This window comes from Camelus dromedarius, chromosome 36, assembly GCF_036321535.1.
Source record: "Camelus dromedarius isolate mCamDro1 chromosome 36, mCamDro1.pat, whole genome shotgun sequence".
In the NCBI taxonomy this organism is placed as follows: domain Eukaryota; kingdom Metazoa; phylum Chordata; class Mammalia; order Artiodactyla; family Camelidae; genus Camelus; species Camelus dromedarius.
In genome coordinates this window covers 7,311,960-7,326,663 of record NC_087471.1, presented here as the reverse complement: position 1 = coordinate 7,326,663, position 14,704 = coordinate 7,311,960, and the positions used below count along the sequence as shown (strand labels likewise).

The 14,704-nt window shown below is 42.9% G+C and overlaps 1 protein-coding gene across 1 annotated transcript in view; it reads right to left on the bottom strand.

Annotated features, from left to right (window-relative positions):
* Positions 1-14,704, bottom strand: part of DOCK5 (dedicator of cytokinesis 5) — a 176,548-nt gene that overhangs the window by 27,463 nt on the left and 134,381 nt on the right. The window contains exons 31-39 of the mRNA XM_031442198.2: positions 14,036-14,136; positions 11,537-11,595; positions 11,080-11,234; positions 10,234-10,319; positions 7,926-8,085; positions 7,095-7,135; positions 6,336-6,426; positions 4,909-5,028; positions 1,456-1,545 (exon numbers count right to left, since the gene is read on the bottom strand). Of these exons, the coding sequence (XP_031298058.2) occupies positions 1,456-1,545; positions 4,909-5,028; positions 6,336-6,426; positions 7,095-7,135; positions 7,926-8,085; positions 10,234-10,319; positions 11,080-11,234; positions 11,537-11,595; positions 14,036-14,136 (903 nt within the window). The remainder of the gene's footprint in view (positions 1-1,455; positions 1,546-4,908; positions 5,029-6,335; positions 6,427-7,094; positions 7,136-7,925; positions 8,086-10,233; positions 10,320-11,079; positions 11,235-11,536; positions 11,596-14,035; positions 14,137-14,704) is intronic.

Genomic DNA, 14,704 nt, shown 5'->3' with positions numbered 1-14,704 from the left:
TTAGGGAGGTTACAAGGGCACCGTTAGGGTGGTAAAAAAAAAAAAAAGATCAGGTTATTTGCTTTGTTATTTCCCATGTAACACACAGAAATGAAAGGTCTTGGAAAATATCTCGTGGGCCAAAGAGTTATCCTTTCCTTGGCTTGGAGGTTTTGGACCTGCGTCAAGTAGGCCTGGGAGGGTCTGGGAATCCCTGCAGTTGTTCAAAAACACACGTGTGCAGTCATCTCTGGAGGGAGGCAGGGCTTAGCTTTGGCCAGTTTCCTGAAGGGGGTTCAGGACCCCTTAAAGGTTAAGAAGCACTTTCTGAGATTCCCGGAGGATGGCTGCACATACGAGAAAAGAAGTTAAAGAACTTTCTGGTTCATGCAGGTGGTTTGGATTAAAGTCCTCGGCTCAGCTCCCAGTGCCCAGAAGGTGGTGGTGATGCTCTGTTTTTCAGTATCTGGTACCACTGCTGTCTTTAATTCTTCCCCTGGGGAGAGGCTTCCCAGCTGAGACGTAGAGGGTCAGCCTTAAAGAAAGTCTAAATAGCCAGCCAGGACGGCGGCTTGGAGAGCCGTCTCCTCCCACAACGGTTATAGCTCGACTGTCCATGAAGGTTTCCATCACAGTGTTTTCTTAGAAGGGTAACATGTGACTAACATCTCAGCTCAGTGTAGTTCACGAAATTCACAGGTGATGTTTTGCATGCTGGCAGGAGCTGCTACAACACACTAGCAAATTCTTTTCAAAGTCATCTTGACAACTACCTCGTTCAATTATTACACGACAATGGGTGACCTGACCTTTTGTGATTCCCCCAGTAAGAATGACCACATGTAAACACTGTGCTGGCCTCCCATTGAGCATGTAAAAGGGGATTTTCATTTTGCTTGACTGTTTTTGTTTTTGTTTTTGGTGGGGAGGTAATTAGGTATATTTATTTATTCTTAGAGGAGGTACTGGGGATTGAACCCAGGACCTCATGCTTGCTAAGCATGCACTCTACCATTTGAACTATACCCCCCACCTGGTTTACTGTTTTGAAATAGGTGACCTGTTTCAAATAGGTGACCAGGCGTAACATACAAGTTCAGGAGACTGGAAGGGTAGAGCACTACAGTGACATTCAGAGCAGGAGGAAGGCAAACTTTGAGAATCAAAATGCGGCAGAAGCATTTTACAGCTTACTATAAATGTGCACCAGGGCATCTTTGAAACGGCAAAATAAGGCTCAAAGATGAGCAGTTCATACATTCAGGGCCCTGAGGAGGTGGACCACAGAACAAGTCATCTGGGGACTCATGATCACAGCTTTCAGATCTTATCTTTCTTCATTTTGATTTCAAGCAAGGCGGACTTCTCCACTGAAAAGAACAGCCTCGATGACCTTCTCAAACTGACGAAAACATTTTCACAATCACCATACTCAGCCTCCCTGCCGGAGGCGCGACATCTCCAACCAGGACTCACCAGGAGATTGCCAAGGCCCTCGTAGTCAAACACTTTGCTCTCGTAAGTCTCAGCCAACTCTTTGCTCAGCTGGATTGCCTTCTCCCACATCTTCAAAACAAAAAGAAAAGCAGGCTTACAAGGAGAAAGAACGCAGCAGTCAGAGACCCAGCCACAGAAGCCACTCAGGAGTCCCTGGCAGTGACGAGGGAGGTGAGGGGGTTGAGTTTCTGTGCAAATTCCCGCTATGCCTCACCTCTTGGATCAACGAAACCTGCCCTCTGACATCATGAAGCTACTGTTCCCTGGTGGCTTTGCCGGGGGGGGCATTTTCTGTTAACTCTGTTTGTATCTTGTGTCCCTGAACAAAGGCATATTGAGCTTAAAGGGCAAAGCACTAAATACCATTGAAGGCGGAGGGGAACCAGTTCCAAAGCCTAGGTCTTGAGAACAAGAAATTCTTGTTGGAGGGGAGAAGTTGGTGTGGGCTCTCGTTCTGCTTCTGGCATGTGCGTGTGTTGAGTTAGGTTGCTGGGGAGGAGGTAGAGTGAGAGAGAGAGGTCTAATCGTACTGCTGTGTGGAATTTGGGAAACTCTCTCCAATTTAGGACACTGATTTCCTATTTCTAACTAAACTATCTACTTAGTTAAAGATTAAGAGCTTCGGGAAATGCCCAAGAGCATTTATGACCATGTAAATTACAGCCTATGGCACATATCTGGTGTCTGAGGCTGGCGTCCCAGACTGACGGTCGCCTGTTCATTTGGGTATCTCATAAACATCTCTTAGCTGGATGCTACTCACAACGCAGCATCTGGAAATGCCCTACTTTAGTCTTATTAATCAGGTGCTACGTTCCATTGTTTCTGGCTGCTGAAGGAAATGTGCCTGCCATACACATACAACTGTATGTGCCACATACAGTTGGAAAACATTCTAAACTTACATCTTTTAATATTATCGTTTGCCAAACTTGCCCCTTCTGAAATCTCCAGGCCTGGATCGCTGAAAAGGCTCTGAAATGTGCCACATGGAAACCACTCCAGCTCAGCTGGTAAAGGAACAGCACCATGGGGCCCAGTTCTCTCCTCATTCACCAAATGCTAAGTGATGTGGGAGACAGCCCAGCATAGCAGTTCTTAAAGTGTAGTCCCTGGTCCCTGACAGCCCCCAAGACGCTTTCAGGTGGTCCATGAGGTCAAAACTATCTCCTCAATAATACTACTAAGGTTTGCCTTTTTCCAACGCTCACTCTCTCATGAGGCTACAGGTGGGAGTCTCCCAGAGGCTATGGGATGTGTGATGTCATGGCGGATCAGATGTAGCAGCAGACATTTGAATCTCGTTGTTTCTAACGAGCCAGATGAAACGGAGGCTTGCAGAAATGGCAAACGACGTGTATCACTAACGTTTTGGAGGATATAGTCATTGTTCATAAATAGGTCTGATTTCTATTAACAGGTAGTAAGTTTCTTACTGCTGTTAAAAGAACGAGCAACTATTTAAAAATTTTGTTTTAATTTCTAAGTGTATAGCCCTCAATACACATAATGCATGTGAACAAAACCTCTTGGTGGTCCTCAAGGATTTTTAAGAGGGTAAAGGGATGCAGAGATCAAGAAGTCTGAGCAAATATACTTGTTCTCGGGGCCTCAAGTTCTTCATCCGTAAAATAGATGTTGTACCTACCTTATAGGGTTATGGGGAAAATTAACTTAGAAACAGTCTGGAAATCACTCCAAATAGTAACTTGCACTAAATAGATGGTAGTTATTTTATTGTAATGATTGTGTGGCTTATTTATTCAATCAACAGTTTTCACTAATAAAACAGGAATGGTGACTAGGAGAGGCAGCCCTCAGAGCCTCCAGGCCTCTGAAAACAGTCAAATATGGAATCTGCTTTGTTTCCATAGCACACACATTTTTACTTTCTCCCCCTACCCTTTCTATGTTTTGTTTGTTTGTTTGTTTATTTTTCACAATTTTCAATTTAAAAGCCTTCCAGCTGGACACACTTTTCTCCAGCTGATCACAGATTCCACAACTTTGTGGCCTAGTTTACTTGGTTATTTTACTTTCTCTGCCTTGTGGGCATTTAAGTTGTTTGTTATGTACAGACTATGGGGTGAGGCAGGAAGGGACCTGGGGACGGGATGTGCCCCTGGTGTCAGCCAACAACCTCTGGAGAATGCACTGAAAATGATGGTACTAGCTCCTGGCCCTCGGTGACATTTAAAATGTAAAATTATGATTATGGGGAGTGGGGCCCTGGGCTGCCCACTGTATTCTCCCACTGGGTTAAGTTAACTTAAGATCAAGATACTGGGGTTGGTGGGGAGGGAGGTATAGCTCACGTGGTAGAGCACATGCTCAGCATGCACAGGGTCCTGGGTTCAATTCCCAGTACTTCCTCCAAAAACAAGTAAGTAAGTAAAACCTAAGTACCTTCCCAGAAAAAAATTTTAAAAAAAAGATCACGATACTGATCTCTATTTACTGCCTTTCTTACCTTAATTTATCTATTCATTTTCTCTCCCATTAAAAATACCAGAATTCAAAGATACATAAGAGAATAATAAAGATTAAGTCATGAGTCATTGTTACATAACAAAGAATAATCTGTCTGGTCTTTATCCTGGATTCCTGGGAGGAAGCTTCTAAACTCTTGGAATTTCCCCAGTGACAGAAGTGTCTTTGTTCCTCATGGTGAACCCTCAGACCACCTGGGAGTTCATGCTAATGACGCGAATCATGGTGGACACATAGCTAGTCTCAGAATGGGGGCTGGCCTGGCCAGCACCACCGCCCCCCTTGTGATTGGAGGGCTGAGGTCTTGAGTGACACCATATCAGCCAGACCTCCAGGGAGGAGATGGGGATGTGGGATGTAGGGGGAGGCAGGAGGGGTGGGAGGTGAGGGGGGAGGTGGCTGGAGATGGAGTTTATTCATGTGGCTGATGTTTCAGTCAATCCAGCCAATATCATGACACCCCAATAAAAGCCCTACACTCAGAGCTCAAATGAGCTTCCTGGTTGGTGAACACATCAATTTGCCAGGAACATGATGGGCCTGAATCACGGGGAGGGGACACAGATGCCATGTATTCGGGACCTTCCTAGACCTCACCCTGTGCATTTCTTCATTTGGTTGGGCCTGATTTCTGTCCTTTAAGTTAAAACTGCAATCATTAAGAACAGCATTTGACCAACTTTTGTTGGTTATTCTAGCATATTATCAAATTGGGGGGCGGGGTGTTTATAGGCACTCTCTCCCCAAATTTATAGTCAATTGGTCAGAAGTGTGGGTGGCCTGGGGACCCCCTGAACTTGCAGCTGGCGTCTGAAGTTTGGGCTGTCTTGTTGGGGACGAGGCCCTTAACCTGTGGGCTCGGCACTAACTCTGGCTGGTGAACGTCAGACCTACAGTAGCGCAGTCTTCGCCTCGTACAACAACAAACCACCGAACACTCACTTTGCCTTTGTCAAAATATGATATGATTTCTTGGTACAGCTTCTCTTTCAGCTCTTGCTGGGTGTACACGTAGTAACTGTCCCTCTGAAGCAAATGGGGTACACAGGGCTTGTCAGACCACTGAAAAACACACAAAGCAACGAAAGAGATTAACGGAAACGCATCACTTCATTTAATTAATTGAAGGCGATGAATGTAACAAATATTCAGCTGAAAAAATTCACAAAAATATTGGTATGTATCTTTGACTCACCCCTACTGTGTTTTCGATGATTTAGTAAACACAGAAATTGCATACACTCATACACCATACACACGCCAGCTTCAAAGTAAGCGTCATGCGAAATGGACACACCCTCAAATCATTTCCACCAAGGTCAGGAACAAGGTGAGGCTGCCAGTCAGCATGACTGTGACTGTGCTGGAGGTTAGCATGCATACAACCAGGTGAAGGAAAGAAATCAGAAGTACAAAAATGAAAAAAAGGGGGTAAAACTGTCACATGATAGCAATGACTGTTTTCTTCAAAATCAATCCCTTTGCAGAGGGTGCCGACTGAAAAACCGCCACAAATAAGGAGAGAATGAAGCAGTGGGATTAAAAAAAAATTAACTCATTTAGAAATCATTTAGAGATAGACTTCATATAAATTATAAGTGTGCTGAAGACACCAGAAGAAAAGACCCCAACAAGAATAAATCCACAATGACCAGGTTCCCAGGCACAATGATGTGAATACACCTAGTGTCACTGAACTATGCCACGGAACCACTTAAAAATGCCTCAGATGGTCAACTGTCTGCTATGTGTATTTTACCATAATTAAATTAAAAAGAAAAAGATATCTAGGAATCAACATAACCAGGAACACCCAAGACTTCAACACAGAAAACGTTAACATGCCATCGAAGGGCACCCAAGCAGACTGTGACAAATAAAAAGTCACACCATGCTTTTGGATAAGAAAGCACTCTTTCATAAACATGGAAATTCTCCCTAAATTAAATTATTTGATATTAGTTAGAGCTAGAAATAATTATTTGGGATTCATGATGTATCGATGTATTTGTATCCATGACACGGTAGAATTTACTTAGTGAGAGAGCATAGATGGGCAAGTACTTCTATGGTTCTATTTTAATGTACAACTTTGCAGTTTTACACATTTTTTAAACATATATTTAATTAGCGTGTGCTTTGTTTTTTAATTAGCATGTCAATACTAGCAACCTGAAAGCTGTGCTCTGCTTCTTAAATAAAAGACATTTTCCCAGCCTTAGTCTGAAAATTAGCTGTGCCGCTTGAGAAGGTATAAAAATATTCTTGGATGAAAGGGTCCCCCCTTGAACAGGGATGGCTTCCAACAAAATCATAATGTGGCCCCAAAGGGCCGGGCAGCTGACATCCTGCATCCCTGAGCCCCTTACCTGCAGGAGCTCGGCGTGGAGGAGGAGCGTGTAGGCAGCTTCGGTGTAGTTCTCACAGTCCCGGTGCAAGTCCCGCAGCTTGTACAGGTATCTGGTGAGGAGCGGAGAAAGGAGGCGCTTTGCCGCAGGGGGAACCGACAGAGTGTTCAGCCCGCGTCCCAGCCGGATGGCAGCTAACCATCCTCTCTCCTCTGCTCCACGTGAGTGCTTCCTTACTCTTAGGCAGAAAAGAGTTCGTTCCTATTCCTTAAAGTCTCTGTGCTGCTTCCGGGCTTTGTGTCTTTCTTAATCTACTGGTTCCACTTTGCACTCTTCTTTTAAGGCAATGATACTTAACTTTTTATTTGCTCAAAAAAATTTTTTTTAATGTCAGAGTCATGAGAAGTTCAATGAGAGCTATGGAATCTCTCCCCAAGAAGATGCATATCGGTTACGTTCAAGTTTGTTCCATGTTCAGGGCTTCCTGGACCCCAGGCTAACAGACCTTGACAGAAGGTGAATTTCCACGTCTCCCCTTTCCCGATCGCCTGGCCAGAGTCCTCTACCCTTTCCCCCAAATCCCAGCACAGTCCTCCCTCTGCACTTCTCTGTATCGTACTTAATTGTATAAAGAGTTCACCCTTTTAGGAGGCAGGGAGCATTTCAGATACTTGTTGGTGTCTCTCAAAGCAGGAAGCATGGTATTGGGGCTTATTATTTGTTTATTGGAGAAATAAATAATAAAGCCGGATGCAAAAGCAGAAATTCCCTCCATCTTACCTTATGTAGATGTCCTCTCTCTTCTTTTCTTTGTAAAAATTCTACAAAACAAACAAACAAACAAGTCACAAAATACCAGTGTCAATCTGTTATTGATGAGCTTGGCACAAAAATAGCCAACCTGTGACTTGCATTTTTCAACACTGTCCCTTTTCCAAAGATGCTCTTCTTTCCCTTTTAACAAATACTCCCCCCAAAAATATGGAAGTGACAGTTTACAAAGAAGAAAAGTTGAAGGACGTTTTTAGGACCATGCTTCTGAGAAATGTGAGGGAAATGTTCCGCGTGAACCGACAGCCAGGGCACACCCATGTCACACGAGACTCTGTTTTCTCGGGAGGTCAGAGGTGGTAGGTTCTTGATTTATCTTAAGCAGAGGAGCGTGTGGCAGCCTACACCTCCGAGGTCTGTGGTCCAGGTACAACTGTCTAGGGAAAGGCAAGACCACAGAGCTCTACCATTGTGAGGACTGCATGGACTAAATCCTCTACTCAAGCTATGCTGTTTCTACTGCATTTTTGTTGAGTCATTCTAACAACAAAGCAACCACATATAAACAAGACAGAGAAACAGGCTGAGGGTGGCCTTCAGCAAGAGAGTTAAGATCTGATGCTGCATTTTGCATCCCTGTTTCTGCATTTATCCTCAAGGTCTGAGGCAGCTGGTATCTGTGAGTTCAAAGCTGAGTTGGCCATTCTAATTAGACTCAGCAGGACACGGACTCCAGAAAGGTGGTCCCGAGGTGCCTGCTGGATCTACTTTGTGCTGTGCTGAGGGGTACAGGCGTGGCCCGGCCCTGCCCTCCCGCCATCTCAGGGGTGGGGCACGTACCAGCACATTAACGGTGCAGCTCATGCGGTTCTCTTTGCTTTCGTCATGCATGATGATGGTTCTGTAGTCTAAGAGATTCTCTAAGAGGCTGCTGACCAGGAGCGCGAATACTTCCCCGGAGCTGGAGAGGTATTTATGTTTCCGGCAATGTTCTAGGAGCCTGGAGGGTGTGAAGGAAGAGACAAAAGCCCACATCCCACATCGCCATTCCAGCACCACTTATGAGCGCTGTCCAAGGTCCTAGAAGCAGGTGGCACCAGACGAGGAGACACACACCCTTCGGTAACTCCATCCTATCCTACCCCGGGGCCTTCACGCACAGGGCTCCTCTCTGGTTCTATGTTTTCTTTAGGTCTGTAGCTCAAATCCCACCGTCACTGAGAATCCCAGCCCGTGATGACTTTCTTTGAACTCCTATGAGTATCTGTTTATTGTTTTTATCTTCTGTCAATACCACAGAAATGAGAACCTTTGCCCAAAAGGTCTCTGTGTACTATCTGATCCTTCTATTCATTTAAGAGATCATCTTTTCTCTGTCTTTATTCTCCCTAAGGCCGAGTACCTCAGGGCATCCTGAAGGCACTCTGGCGAGCCTCGGATTGCTGCCCAGCCTAGAGGAGCCTAGGAATCCAGTACACATCCAGACATATGGCACTTCAGATAAAAGTGTTATTTTTCAGGAAAAAAATGCACAGTTGTAAACAAATAGACTGAGGTTAAGCTTTTGGTCTAAATCCTCTCCCTCTGGACCCAAATAGAGCAAAGCTTCTATAGAAGCTTCCTAGATTAGGCAGTTAGAAGAAATCTTGCAGAACAGAAGAAAAAAAGAGGGAAAAAAAAGGGTTCAAAGCATTAGTCCAGACTCTCAGAATTATTCTTGTCCTTGAGCACTGGAGATTTGTGCAGTCACATTTTTCTGCATGTGTGATCCAAGAAGAATGAAGAAAAAATAAGATCTCCGGGTGAAAATTCAACTGTAGGGTTTTTTCAAAAGTGTAGTTTCATCATTTGTAAATGTCGTGCGTGTGTGTGTTTGTATGTGTGCATAACTTCTGCATTTAATTTCTGTACAAGATCAGAATTGGAGAAGTGATAGGTTAAAAGGTTTGAAGCTGAAAGGCAGACCTAGTGCAAACAGGAGGAAAGATCTATCATCCATCACAAACAAAGTAAGAAGGACTCCTAGTTCTTTAAAATACAGATGAGTCATCAGTTGCATTTCTGAGTACCCAGTGTGCTGGTTTCTTAAAAAAAACATTTAAAAAAGAAAAACAGAGCTGAGAGTCCCTGTCCTCAGACTCAGTCTAGTGCCCACCACCCCACAAAGCAGGTAAGTCCTAGAGCAACCTAGGTACCTACCCAATCAGCAGGTTGCCTGATATCGTAAGAGTTCAGAGAACACAGGAAATGGACAGTCTAGGGTAGTTACAACCCAGGAAGATGTGAGGATCCTCAGATAATGACAGTAACAGACACCAGAGCAGCTGACGCTGACATCAGCCTGAGCTCCGTGGCAGACGCTGTGTTTATGCATCATCTCACTTAATCCCCACTAAAACACAGATTCGACTATCACAGATGAAAACATTTAAAAAGGCGTCAGGATAAATCGTCTGTCCAATGTCAAAATCCTAGTATGTGGAGAAATGAGATTTGAAGCACAGTCTCTTAACACCAACATCCAAGGGTTTTTAACCACTCTTTTTATGTTGTAAGTCCTTGTGTGCAAAGGGGAGTAAGAGGACTGGAAGGTGATGGGTGAAGGTGTGTGGGGGTGCAGGGCGGAGCAGTGGGGATGATGTGAGCATAGGGAAGGAATGAGTATGTTGGGTTGAGCAGAGGGTGGGGGACGGGGGAGCGGGGAAAGGGCCACCTGGCTGGAGATGTCCCTGGTGTTCTCAGATATCCTTTACTGGGCATGAGGTATTTTTAAATGTAAGTGGACCTTGAAATGCTTTTCCTTTCTCCTTTAAATTATTGTTTTGAAGCCATAATTAGAGGCGCTAGCACTTTTGTTAAAGTTCAGCAATTCAGACACTGGGCTCGATGCCACCACTCTGTCCATCCCCCCCTCTCCTCCATCTGCTCTGTTCTCCAGGGCCGGGCTGGCCGGGGAAACACAAACATGTGACTCACATCAGATAAACACATGTCAGCAGTGGATGGTGTAAACTCCATGAACCCCACCGAGCACCACTTGTGGTGGTGGCCCCAGCGATGCTAAGATTACTCAACTGGCCTGTTAAGTGCAGCAGTTGATGCAATCAACTTGAGATTTTTTTTGTGCGTGTGTTTCTGAAATACTCACAGTTTTTCCAGAAGGACCTTGTATTGTTCATCTCCTCTGCCTCCTTCTACCTCTTGGTCCAGCCTTGTGATCAACTCATTCTCAAACTGAAAGCAGAGTCAGAATTTCACAGAACGCCATATTCTTAGAAGAAGACACGAAAGACATCCAGCCAAACTTTCTAGGTCTGGTCTGACCCATTTACTGAATTGTGAACTATTTCCAACATGCACAGAGGAAGACCGCACTTCACGTCGTCCATTAACGGTGCACCAAGGCCCCAGCAAAACTTCCTAAAGCAGTGCATTCTGCTACTTTGTCCTCTGCTTTATGTTTTCAGAAAAAAAAAAAAAATTTACCCTAAACATTATTTTCCTATCACAACTATGAATATAAAAACAACTTAATGATTTTAATTTCTTATTTTATTTTTGGTTCTTGTCGATGTCTCAACCACAGGATTATTCGTGCAGAACTTGGTGGCTGTAAAATCTTCCCTTCAACATGAATATACTGCAGAGATAAGGAAACTGAAGCATCGACAAAATATATCAGACAAACTTTGGTCTCAAAACTAGAAATCTCTGCACCATTCCCTTAATCCACTGAATATTTGCAAGAGATAGGATTGAAATGCAAGAAGTCAAATTTTAATTATCCAGAGGTAAGAGTGATGGTTTAGGAAACACAGGTAGCAAAAAGGCTGCTTCTAGGGACTGAGGTGGAATATCTGATTCTACATCTAGTTGCTTTACAAACTAAAATGCAAAATAAAAGTAGATCAACTTGGATTTACATTATTTAGGCGACTGCTTCTCTATGTAAAAGAAAATAAATAAGTAAGATTACAGGTCTACTGCTCCTTACCATATGGAAATTGCCATTTCCACTGAAATTGAACTCACACTGCATCATATCAAAGAAAATGGGGATGGTAGCTTTCCGGAGCTCGACTTCGGGGGTCAATGTGACCTCCAGAATGGGACCCACCATGGATGGGATGAATTTGATTTTGTGGGGACCTGGAATGAAAGTTAAGAAAGGGTATTAAAAAAAATAATTCACTGGAAGTAAAGTATTAAAATCTCCCTCCACAGGGCCCGTAAGAAAAGAAAAAGCTTATGTGGGTAAATCAACTCAATTCAGAAGTGAGTGACTGAAGATTGTATTCTGATTTAACATATGGATGTCATAGGAGACTCACGAGTCAACTTTCCCTTCCAGACACACACAGACTAAATAAATCTCAGGGTTCTTGGAATTACAACGATAAAGAATTCATCGCGGGATGCATGTCTCACAGGAGTTTGGGTCATTCACTTACCCAGGTTATACCACATGTCCCGGATCCTAAAGCCAATCTCCTTTCTCATGTCCCCGTATCTAGGAAGAAGATCACACACCACGAGAAAGATTACAGAGGAAATGAGTACACGTAATACAGTGATGAAGGGAGCAAAAAAGAGCCTGCATTCCTCTCGGTCACAAATAAGGCAGGTTTTGAGGCAAAGTCACGTTGAAAGATTTGGTTGCTACCTAAACAAGCCCCCAAAGAACTGAGCCACAGAGAAGTGGGGGGAGCTTTCACAGCAGGAAGAGGACCTAAGGAAGTGCTGAAAATGACTCAGAGGGTGAGACTGACAGGCTTACTGAAGGGAGAAGAGAGAAACACGCTGGTTGCTCTTTTCTTTCTCAAATTTTTAATTTAATTTTAATTTTTTGGAGGGGTAGGCAATTAGGCTTATCTATTTACCTAGTACTTTTGGTGGAGGTGCTGGGGATTGAACCTGGAATCTCATGCTTGCTAAGCACACGCTCTACCACGGAGCTATACCCACCCTCCCCCAACGAAATAAAACATAAACACGCAAGAAGACGAAGATGAATGAGGTGTGATTTACACAGTAATGTGGCTGATGTCTAACAAACATGCTGCCTTTAAAAATATATATATATATATATATAATTGAGTAACCCTTATCCACACCAGTTCACTCTTCAAAGTGCTCACACTGGAACATAGTAGATACACATTCTCAGTGGGAGCGACAGTGTCCCCAAAGGGGTGAAAATTGGTTTTGGAGGGGGCAAAAAAGCTTACTGTTTTTCCATATCAAGTACAGAAATACATTTGGTACATAAAGGGATAAACAGTCTATCTGTGGTATTCATGTTTCAGGGCAAGGATGTGATTAAAAAGCAATTTCTGAAAAGGTTCTTTACAGGAGTCGATAACGAAGGAAAAACAAGTAGAGATCTAGACAACGGTGCTTGGGTGGAGGTGAATCAGAGTCCCCTGGAAATCTCTCAAGGAATGCATATGCCTGGGGCTGCCCTGGACCACATACCGTATCAGAGGCTGGGGGCTTGGAAAACTGCATGAGGGTGGGTCAAAAGTGGATACTGAAAATGTTCCCAGGGAATTTGAATATGGACCTATGACCCATCCTATCAGCATGGTTCCACATCTTCTACTTACGCTATTATTGTACCAAACATTTTTTTCAAATTCCTGCTTTGGAAATGCCTTCAGAAGCTAGTATAAAAACATACTTAGAATTTTTAAAAATTAGAAAATAACAAAAATCCTATTTAAAAATTTCTCTTACTACTCCAATTTAACAAAAGTACCTAACCTAATTTTATAATTAATATTAGACAACGTTATGTGGTCCATGTCTGCCTTAGAACACACATTAAATGATGACTATTCTTATTCTTTATTAATAGTACTGTTGATGCTACTTTTAATAAAAATAAGAGGAGTCCTGAGAGAAAATTCACTCACATTCCTATGACCTTAATATAAATGTTATTTCCCAAGGTTTATCTTTGCCCAGATGCATATATATTTTAACAAGGGTTGTACTTACAGTCACACTTCCCTTTAACCAAAACCAGAACCATTAATCACAACTAGCCACTTTATTTACCAGACTTGGTGTCAACTCATTTCACTTATGGTCACTGAACCAAAATCAAATCCGTCCTTGAATGAAGTTATGTCATTTAAGGCATTCCAAAGAATGAAATTAAGGTATTCATCTTAAAAATCAAATATCTCTTGATGCCCACCCCACAGGGAAGTCTACAAAACAGGTTTTACTTTTATCTTTTAAAGTGCAATCACTAAATCTCAATCTCTGGGCCACCAAATTTAGCATTTTAGGAACCAGAGGGGTCCTAAATAATGTGCCTAGAATTCCAGACATGCTGGCAAGGGAACAGAACTAAACTTTCCCAGCGCTTTAAAGGATACATTTTCTCAAGTTCTTTTTAACTACACAGTCTTTGAGTTTCCAGACTCTCAATGAACTCTGAAACAGATGTGAGATGAAAGCAATGAAAAATTTCCCTACGTCTCTCATCACTCTTACACACAAGCCCGTTTTGAATTCTGAGCCAGGAATCTGGAGGGCATTTTTACGTTACGTGTTAGTTTTGGCTTCTCTGCTAAGACTGAGAGGTAGATCAACGGTGCCAGAGGAGCCTGCTTTGTGAAGAAATGAGTGAGAGAGGCACTATGCCTGCAATTCGGAAAAGCTGCCAGCAGAGGGCAGCTATTCTCGGAGACAGGAGGACTGCTGGCCTCAGTGCCTCCCCATGTAGAGATTCCATGAAAGAAAGCGATGGTTGATGGGAAAATAAACGGGGCCTTGAGAAAAGAGATGTGAATCTGGGAAATCTGAGGTCTGCTAAATGACTGTTTTAAGACCTACATCACTAACTACCTGAATAGCCAGTGAACAGTAATTTCTGTGACATCAAAAATCATGCTCTAAACAGAAATGATAGAATCAAGCAAGTTTAAGAGGACACTTACTTTTTTACAATTTTGTTGCGCTTGGCTTGAGAGAAGGTTTCCAGCTGAAGGGACTCATGGGTGAGAAATGCCACTGCCAAATGGAAGTAATTATTCCAGAGCTGTTCAAAATTAATTGTGTGGGTGAAAAGAAATGGAAAATCACATTAATAAGGGTCATAATGAAACAGTGCCACATGGTAGATTCACTTGCCAGAAATTACAGAAAAACAAAATAAAATCCGCAAGACTTCTTTTCCTCTCTAGTGTTTCAATTATTCAGCCCTGGAAGTTTTAACACTTTATTAATATTAAGGTTTATTTTTTTAAAAAATTCAAACTATGATATTTGTCTTTACTCCTGGGATAAAGAAAAGTTGCTGCCAAGAAGTGTACCTATTTTGTAGGTAGTTTGGCCATACGTATCAAAAGCCCTAACTTGTCCTGCCAAAGTTTTGAACTAGTAAATACTTCAGGGCTTTCTCCTGGCAAAATAAAAATGGGTATTAAAAAAATCTGTTTAAAACAAGGAAGGCCATCACAGTGCTATTTAACATAACAGAAAATGGGAACAATCTAAATGTTCATAAGAAGGAGGGAGGGTAGAGCTCAGTGGTAGAGTGCATGCCTAGAATGCATGTGGTCCTGGGTTCAGTCCCCAGTACCCCCATTAAAACAAAATAAATAAGT